Source organism: Salvelinus alpinus, chromosome 3 (assembly GCF_045679555.1).
Source record: "Salvelinus alpinus chromosome 3, SLU_Salpinus.1, whole genome shotgun sequence".
Lineage (NCBI taxonomy): Eukaryota > Metazoa > Chordata > Actinopteri > Salmoniformes > Salmonidae > Salvelinus > Salvelinus alpinus.
This window is the reverse complement of record NC_092088.1, coordinates 20,610,807-20,620,762: the sequence shown is the minus strand read 5'-3', so window position 1 is coordinate 20,620,762 and position 9,956 is coordinate 20,610,807. Positions and strand designations below refer to the sequence as shown.

Here is a 9,956-nt window from a genome sequence, read left to right as displayed (position 1 = left end):
CTAATACAATAATAGTCCCTAATAGAGGCCCAATGAAGAGGAAGTGATGAGGGGATCGGCTCTGAGATTTTCCACCCCTAGCAGCTGCTGCGCGGCCTTACCAGGTCAGCGTTACAGTCACATTTGACCCCTACCGTGGGTGGTGTTTGGAACCTCTCCCCCCGTCGATGGAACAGAGAGGGCAGTAGCCTCTAAAGTCTTTGTTTGAGCCGGCCAGCCCGAGCATAGGCCCGCCATTGTAAGTCCCAGGACTCCTATGCTTTACCTCTTGTTTTCTTTGGGAAGCAGGAAATTGGATGACTGGCTACCTGCTACAACAACATCCTGTACTCGAGAAGTCGTCTTTTCACCCATACCTACCTATTATTTCCCCTTTCCATCATACGCAAGTGGTCAGCCAACAGACTTCTGGTTCCTAGGGGCCCTCACGTGGGCTTGTCTGAGGGTTCCACTTGGGTTGAGATCCAATTGGCCCCAGCCTGATGCTTCCGTTGAAAATAGTTTTGGGCCCCAAATAGGGCTTTAGGAGCCAGATTCCACCTCAGGTTAATGGCACTTTGTGAGCTGATTGGAATGGCAATGATGATGGTGTGCAAAGTGAATGCCGTCATTCAAATGCAGGCCGACTTATGACCATGTCAGTACCACGTCAGATCAATTTCCTTCCACCAGAATGATCTTCTTAGGGTTTATTGCAATAGGAAGAACACCAGACCAAACCACTTCCCAGTGTAAAAACATTTTAGAGGATTTAAAAAAATATACACCAGGTTTTGTGTGGGCGCAAATTAGTTTAATCAGATCCTACTAAAGGAAATTCCCCCACACCACATGAGGTATTAATGAAGATTATAAGGCTAGCTCTACATTCACTCTCCCTTTCACTCTCCCATTCTCTCTCCCTCTCTCTCTCTTCCTTTCTCTCCCTATATCCCTTTCTCTCCCTATCTCCCTTTCTCTCTCTCTCTCTCTCTCTCTCTCTCTCTCTCTCTCTCTCTCTCTCTCTCTCTCTCTCTCTCTCTCTCTCTCTCTCTCTCTCTCTCTCCCTTTCTCTCTTTCTCCCTTTCTCTCTCTCTCCCTTTCTCTCTCCCTCTCTCTCTCCCTCTCCCTTTCTCTCCCTATATCCCTTTCTCTCCCTTTCTCCCTTTCTCCCTCTCTCTCTCTCTCTCTCTCTCCCTTTCTCTCTTTCTCTCTTTCTCCCTTTCTGTCTCTGTCTGTCTCTTTCTCCCTCCCTCCCTCCCTCTCTCTCTCTCTCTCACACACACACACACACACACACACACACACACACACACACACACACACACACACACACACACACACACACACACACACACACACACACACACACACACACACACACACAGGGAAAGAAAGAAAAATATAGTTGCCGTAGCGACAGACGGTAATAGAAATTGGACTAAATAGCATGTAAATGCCAAGCATTGGTTCTGTCCTATAGTCTAGCCAAGACGCTTCATACACTGTCACTTCATAACTCACATGTGGCTGGTTGGAAGAAATTATCGAAGTATTTTTTTTTTTTTTTTAATGATTTATTCATTTCAGCAGATTTCAATAGGCAACATCTGAATTTTATCAATATCTTTCAAATGTTAAAAAAGCAAGAAAAAAAAGCTGAAAAGTACAAAAAATAAGACAAACTTGTTTGACAGAAAAAGTGTATTCTAGGAAAACGTAACAACACAACTTTGAATAAAATCAGATTTTGAGGCACTTAAGGTTTGGCAACGCCGAAACGGTTTGAGTGTCCGCAGGTGGCTGCAGTCAAGCATTGAGGGCCATGATTACGGATCGAGAACTGAGGAGATGTTCCCAAAAGAAAATCGAATCACAGACTTGTCATTGCTGAGTTACAAGTGCTCACTCGGGCAGGGTGATAAACTGCAACATGTAGTCTACACTAAGATTAATCCATTCCTTAATGTATTTATTCCAATACTCCCATCGCAGTAATGCTCCAAGAGTTAGATTGTATGGGTATAGAAAATATTACAACCCCTTTCAAGTTAGATCTAATATTGTCCTCAATCGACAGAGAAGTGTAAAAAAGACTTTGGGCCTTGCCAGACCAAGTACTACAGTATTTACAAAAGGGATAACACTGGGGTTCAGACTGACTAAGAAATGCTCTGTTCCAGCAACCGACTCTCCAGGGATTATAAGATGGCTGGTGTTCTCTGTGGATGTTTGTGTCGGGGGGACTCCTATCAGGACAGCCTGTTTCACCTCACTCTGAGCTGGGTGAGGCAGCAGAGTCTATGTCGTCCGTCTCCAGGTCGTTAGGGGAAGCAGGCTGTCCTCCTTTCACCCTCTTCCACTTCATCCTCCTGTTCTGGAACCACACCTTCACCTACAGGACATAGACAGGAGGTGTCACTACAATGCCTGCATCAAGTCATGTATGTAGTCATAGCCACGGGAAGTAGGGGTGCTGAGGGTGTTGCTGCACTCCCGGAAAAATGTGAATTAAGAACAAATATTAAGAAAGAATATATTTTTTGTTTAATACTGTAGACTACATCAGTCATTTGTTTGTTTTTTGGTGCTTGTGGAAGAGGCTGTGCAGTCTCAGTGTAAAGCTTAAGTTGAGGTTTTGGACCACACTCCTCGTGGGTCGCAGTAGCTAAATGCCCACAGATTACTATAGTCTACTATATAACCACATTGAATATGACCCATGACATCATTTCCTTGGACCCAGTCCGCCGCCATTCTGTGTCGACCGGAACCCACATACGAGCTCAAGGGACGGCTGACCTCCGTGCATCCCTCCCCGCATTCCCCACGGCAACACTGGGACAGACTAGTCTGTTCCCACACTATTTTTATGAAGACTGTCCCCTCGTCTGATACTGTCTGTCTACCTCTCGTGACTGAAGGAACGTAAAACTGCCAAGCAATGTAGTATGCGTCGGGAAAAATCATAAAGAATTATTGAGCCAGAGTTGCAATGGGACTCAGAGCCCGGAGTGTAGGGTTGGGACCTAGCTGGCTTTGAGCACCAGAGGCCTGGGAAATTCATCTTAGAGCAGGCTATTTGCGGTCACTGAGAAACTATGGGCTCATTGGGCAGAGCAGGGAGTGGGCACAGGGGCTGGAACTAGGGAGAGGAACAGGACAGACTGCCAAGCCCTTCCAAATGTTAGCCTTGTCTCCCCTGGTTCTAAGATCTGCTGCCCAATCACAAGAGAAGGCTTCCAACATTAAACCAGTTGGACACCTATTAGGATGAGTGGTGTCAACGAGAAACGAGTCTGTAGTTGTAGGCAACAGAATTTTAGCAGAGACTCAACTAAGTTTACAACTATGATCCAGCTCACTATATCAAGAGCATTGTTAATTATATGTCATTTAAAAAAATAATTTGTGGTTAATAATATTGGCCTTCAAATCACATATTTGCATCCAATCAACAGACTCTTCTCTTATTTGTCAGGCAATTGGCAGAAGACATCCTCTTTTTCATAGACCTGTTCTTTCTATACCTTCAAAAAAAATGAAGGCTTATAGATCACTAAATATTGTCATTGTGTGGAAACATTCTGGTGTAGGTGTTGTGTGTCTGATGCACTGTCTCCGTTACCTGTCTCTCCGTGAGGTCCAGGTTGACAGCGATCTCATAGCGACGCAGTCTGGTCAGGTAGTTATGGTGGGTGAACTCCGTTTCCAGTTCCCGGAGCTGCTCTTTGGTGAACGCTGTGCGCTCTTTCCTCGCTTTGCAGTTAGAGTCCACCTTGAAGTCCTGAATATCTGGAGAACACAAGAAGAGGACGTCGTTGTTATTTCAGGACTATGCTATGATGTACAGTAGTGTTGAGAAATGATTTCGTCAAATGATGTGCACGTATATTAGTTTAGCACTGAATTTATACACAAGTTGAGTGGTTTGTCTGTCTGGTATTAGGCCCATTTCACAAAGAAGAGGTTAGAGGTCCTCTCAACTAACAAATCTGTCCGAGCCCTAGTCGTATACACTCAGAGAGCAACCGGACCACTACTCTACGAGAGACCACCCTGACCTGTCCCACTCCCATGCATGTCCCACTCCCATGCACCCTGAGTTACATTATCTAACGACCAGTGCCCCGGTCAAGTCAACGCTCCTCTGCCCTGCAACGGGGACTGCCAAACCAGGCGGCAGAGGGCTTAAGTTAGGGAGGAATGCAGCGGAACGTCGTTAAAGCCTCTAAGAACAAAGGCGGGGATGTGTCCAGCTCAAATGTATGTGTCTCTGGGCAGACGGGAAGACTTCCCCTTCTAGGCCAGAGGAGAGGAGGCTGCCGGCCATCGCTCAGTAACTCACACACAACCTGACAGCCACCTTGCCTCAATAGCCTCTGGAAAATAGGAAGCACTCTTATCGATATAGCAGAGCAGAGGAAAGAGGAATTATGAAATCATGTGCTGTACGTGTGCATTGTGTTAACTGGTCCACTTGGATTATTTAGGGTAGTAAAGCGTGTATGACAAATGTGTACGACAGGGAAGACAAAGGCTTTTGGTTGGTAGAGATTTTGAGAGTTATTTTCCTCTTGGTAATCTTGGTGAAAACGAAATGTACATAAACTACATGAAAGCCACTTAATCATTCCTTGTTAAAAATCTCGACTTTATATTATATGGAATGATTTTAGGTAATACTTGTGCATTGGTAGCGGCACTAGCTGCTGATGTAATCTTGAGAAAATGGTTCTAATTTGTCAAAGTGAGAAGTTCTGCATTGTGCTTGCCAGAGCATGGAGCCAGATTGTGAAATGGACTGCAGTGCCTGGTCCAGATGTGACTGGGCAGATCCAGACTCACTGTGTGGGTGTGTGTGTGTATGTGTGTGCGTGTGCATATGCATATTTGCTCGCGTCCTTCTGCGTGTGCTTGCCTACGTGCATGTGTGTCTGTTTGCATGCGTCTTTGCGTGTGTATGTGGATGTCTAGGTGTGTGTCTATACAACATGGTCAAAAGACTCCCATTCAGAGAGACCAACCTGTAGCCTATAATGCCTCATGTTGAGAACACCAAATTATTATAATTAAAACCCCATTAAGGACAACGTGTTCCAAGTGTGCTGCTCTGGCCTGGTCTGGTCTGGTGTGGTGGAGCTGAGTAGATGTGAGAGCAGGTTTAGTTTGCTGAACACCTGGCAGAACAGATTTAGTAGGCACACACACCGGCCCTCAGTAAACAGGCCTCAATAAATATCCTGCACAGCCAGAGCCCGTAAACTGAAGGGGAGAAACTCCTGCACCCAGCGGGACTCCGTAACACAAACAGCATTTGCCATTTTGGGGGGGTGGGGTGGGGGGGGGGGTGGGGGGGGGGGGGGGGGTGACAGTGCAAAAGTTATTTGTCTTAATTAACACTCAATTAAGCCTGTTGTAAATACGTGGGGGTTTCGCAGACTTAAACAGAAATTAAAATGACTGTTTAATTAATTACATGATTATTTAATGTATTAAAGTGAGGGCCAAGGTTTATAAATGTACAAAAATAAATGTGTACACCTCCAATATGTTTTTTTTTTTTTTCTTTTTTACAGTAAAACTAAATGGTGTCGTAATTTGTTTTATATTGGAGAGGTAATATGTTTATTAAAGTTCTTACTGAAATTGTTTACAGCCGATTTCTTATAAATTTGATAAATGAACAATCATAACCAGATGGTGGTCAGGCAAATGGATAAAAATCACCCTGAAATGCTAACAGGTTTAGCAGCACTATAAAACTGTTCTAAAGATATAAACATCTAGTTACGAAAAAGGGTCATATCTGTGTCAGTATTATTACAACAGGGCTATGATAAGCATAATTTTAAAAGCATTTAATTAGACACCATTCAAAATGCATCGCTATTGTAATGAAGTTGGATATATCTCACCCTGCTTGATTTAGACTAAACGGGGCATCTCTAAACTAGTTCTTACAAATGGTTTATAAAAATGTATTAAACCTGTAGAGAGGCCTGACATTGCTTCAGTCAAAACATGTAGTAACCTGCACACCAATAGAGGTTGAACCTTTTTAAATGGTTGAAAGTATGAATAAAGGTGAATCATATCATTATAGAGCTATATGCCTAAATATGGTCGCACTGTTGTCGAATTTCCTCTAGAGAGTTACCACGGCGTTTTGCCCAAAACGCTCAGACTTTTTTATTTCCATCTACGTGGGCCGGCACCTGTGTCTCACTGGGCCATGGCTCCAGAAGACCTACTCTGATTTGGTTCCAAGGCAAGGCCACTGGTACTTTTCAGCTGTCATTTACATAACACTGGTTAACTGTGAACTTTAACAAATCAAATCAAATTTATTTATAAAGCCCTTCTTACATCAGCGGATATCTCAAAGTGCTGTACAGAAACCCAGCCTAAAACCCCAAACAGCAAGCAATGCAGGTGTAGAAGCACGGTGGCTAGGAAAAACTCCCTAGAAAGGCCACCTTTCAAACACCTTCTCTGTTTGATGATGCAGAGGTTGTTGATTCTGCTCGAACACGAGTCTTTAGTGTCACACTCCTGAAGGAAACACAATAACACTACAACTCACATTAACATTAAACCCTGGTGACACCCTGGTGTGTGGTAAGTCCTTAGTGGAAATGCAGCCTGTATCAATGCCTTAAGGTTATATTCCTAATTCTAGGTCAAAGTATTCAATGCACGTTTGAATGGTCGTCTCTGAAATACTGGGTCTATACAGTGGTCAACCATGTTGCATGTGTTCAGTGGGATATTCTGTTACAGCTTAACGACGGGAAAATGTCAATGGATAAGAATGTAAAAGTGGGGTTGCAGGCAAGAGATTTTACCAGACGTGGTCTGGCATGTTTGAGGGAGGGTTACAATACGGTAACCCAAGAAAAGGGGAAAAAATCTATATTTCCCCCAATTAAGTGCCTAAGGCCAGTGTCTGGTTCCCTAAGAAGGAGATCTTAAATTAGACACGTTTATTGAACGTCTCCAAGCCCTACGTGATTTTCCTAACGTGGGTGTTGCATCGCAGTTTTGGCCGTCCTAATATAGCCACTGGAATTCTGATCGAGGAGGTAATACATTTATCTGCAAAAGATTTCCCCCATTCTAGAGAGGGCAGGTTTGGTTTCCATAGCGTGGCTGAAAGCTGAGGGGAATGCTTTACCAGATGTGCTGAAAACAGTCAGGTTCGCTTTTCCTCTCATTCAGCTAGCATGAAATTGGGAGTATATTTCAATAACACATCTACAGCTAGAAGATAAATGCCTACCGTTCCTATGGCTATTAGCTCAACGGCAAGTCATTAAAAATTGTATGACTTTCAGGAATTAGCACTTCATGGATATCAGTTACTGTACCAGAAATGTGGTATCCAGTTGGTCTGATGAGGTGACGTCATTGATAACGATGAGATATTTAAATCAATTATCAATGGGCAATTGCAAGTAATAAACAGTTGCCTGTTGATGTTGATATTGCTTCTAATGCTTGCAATGGTATTGCTTATAAAGACATCTAATGATATATTTGCTTTTATGGACCGTGACCCATGTACTGTAACATCATAAGAACATGAGCTATGCCGAGTTTTTTGCAGACAAACATCTCAGTTGATTTATACCAGCAGCATCCTGAAAGTTGTCATGTCTCAATGAAACAAAGGATGCACGCATGTAACAAAGATTTACAGTAGATGTTGCGTTAGTAGATTTGGATTTAAAAAAAAAGAGGCTTAAAACAATGAGAGGACGCAACTGGTCCAGTCGGGATGTTCTTGAACACAAAGTGTCGTCACCTTTTGCATACCTATGTGTCCAGGCTCTAGGGCAAGACTGTCTTTTGGTGAAGAAACAGATACAGAGATTCTGTCCCATTGCCAGCAATGACATGGGCAGTAGTGAATGTGATACTCTGGTGAGAGTTTCCCTGCAGAATAGCACATCTCTCTTGTGTATTCATGACGAAAAGGGGTTTGTACAAATGGATGTGTCGAATCTGAGAAGCGCGATTGAATTTCTGTCTCTGCACGGCATTTGACTCGTATTTGCATTCTATGTAGGCCTACTGAAGTGGTGTCTTTTTCCACATCTTTCCAGTCATGGTATTTACCAGCAGCCCAACTGATCCCATCTTGGCGTATCACTGACTCACCTGCTATGTCTCTCTTCCTCTTGGAGCTCTTCTTCTCTGTGTCGGCCGATGCCATGCTCTGTGGCGAGTACTCCCCCTCAAGACACCCGGCCACTGCCCCTGGCAGCCTGTCCCCACCTGTGCTGTCTACGCCCCCCACCACTCCTCCACCACCCACCGCCACGGGCTCCCCCAGACAGGCCTCCTGCCCCCGGCCCCGCGTCTCACACTGGGGGAACTGCCAGTCGGCCCTCTGGAAGCCCGCATGGGGCTCTGGGTAGAGTCTGTCGTCGCGGGGGAAGCTGGCGTGGGGCGCAGGCACCAGGCAGGAGGTGGAGAAGTCTGTGTAGGCCAGGAACTCAGGCTTTTGGTGCAGGGAGAAGGGGGCCTGCTGGTAGGGTGACTGGAGCCCCGCTCCGGGGTGAGGGTTCCTCACGCACCCCCAAATGGGGCTGCCGGGGTGGGCGCTCCGCATGCAGCTGCTGGCTGGCTGATCCATGATGATACACACCGATAAATGCTCCCCCACACACACACACACGCACACACGCACACACGCACACACGCACACACGCACACACGCAGACACACACTCCTGGAGTGAAGTCCTTACTGAGAGCTGAAAGTCCCTTCAGAGAGTTCTCCGGTTCTGTCAATACGGGGTTAATATCCACTTCAGCTTGTTGGTTTCAAAAGCACATCATCTCCCCAGCACATCCAACTCTGGAAGAAGTTACTCTGTCTGTCTGTCGCTGACCGTGGCTTGTTGACTGTCCTCAGTCCAATGTGTAAGGATGGAGACCTTCCTCTGCTTAGTGGGTCTCCCTCTCGCGTGTGTGACGTCGTAGAGAGCAGCTCCTCAAGTCTCCACACACACTCACACACACTCTCAGACACACCGGCGAGTGGACAAATGATCTGACTAGCTGTGCTGCTAGAGGAGTGTTAGGTTAGCCCCTGCGTCTGCACACACACACTGACACACTCCCTGCCGACTGGGCTGGCTGTTTTCACAGTTGTAAGACATTCCTGACAAGTGGTCCCTCCTCCCTTTTAAACACATAGGTGGGTAAGAGTGTAACCTGAGCTTGAAGAGGAGGCGCCCTGACGGCCACATGTGGGTACCCTGCGACCAACCCCACCAACCCTGCCTCATCAACTATTAATCACAGTAGAAATATGCACATCTAATGGCCTTTCCAGACGTGGTGCTCTTTTAAGAGACATTGTCTGTAAAACACACGTGAGAGTAAAGGTCCGGCGGGGGAATTATTCTACTCCTTAGTGTTTTTTGACACATCATTTTAGCCCTACACTCTTTAGAGGAAAGTTGACCTCCACGCGTTCGCTCTACACCCCTGGTCCCAGTCTGTCTTCTACAATCTAAAAACGGTTTCTCTCAGAAATAGCTTCATGCTTCTGTATATGTCTTTAGCCTTGAGGTGTGTGTACTATACAGCCTAATTGGCCTGGCAGGATTCCCTTTGGCGTTTGGGTGATAAATTGGTTGGATTTGGTAGCTAATGACTCTCACACTTCTTGAGTACACGTTAGTGTAGTCAGATGGAGTACGGGATTTCAGAGCAGTGTTTTAGATTTGAAATTGTCCAAGTCATATTTTCTTACTGCGTATTATCTTGGAAAATAATGTCATTGATGTAGGTTTATTTTTTACAGTTAGCTCTTTTTCACGGTATCTGATTGATTGTGGCTTCACTGTGCAATGTTTCACACGTTTTTTTTTTTTTTTACTGTGACACACTGTGACACTTCTGTCAACAGGTTGTGTTTGCTCAGTATTTTCTGAGGAGTGAAAGATAAAAAGGAATAACAAA

At 45.1% G+C, this 9,956-nt stretch overlaps 1 protein-coding gene across 1 annotated transcript; it reads right to left on the bottom strand.

Moving 5' to 3' along the window:
* Positions 1 to 1,534: 1,534 nt before the first annotated feature.
* LOC139570226 (homeobox protein MOX-1-like) lies at positions 1,535 to 9,107 on the bottom strand. The gene is made up of 3 exons (XM_071391921.1): positions 8,143 to 9,107; positions 3,608 to 3,774; positions 1,535 to 2,374 (listed from the first exon to the last, which is right to left on the bottom strand). Exons 1-3 carry the CDS (start codon positions 8,618 to 8,620, stop codon positions 2,252 to 2,254), a joined length of 768 nt encoding a protein of 255 aa, XP_071248022.1. The 5' UTR covers positions 8,621 to 9,107; the 3' UTR covers positions 1,535 to 2,251.
* Positions 9,108 to 9,956: the final 849 nt, after the last annotated feature.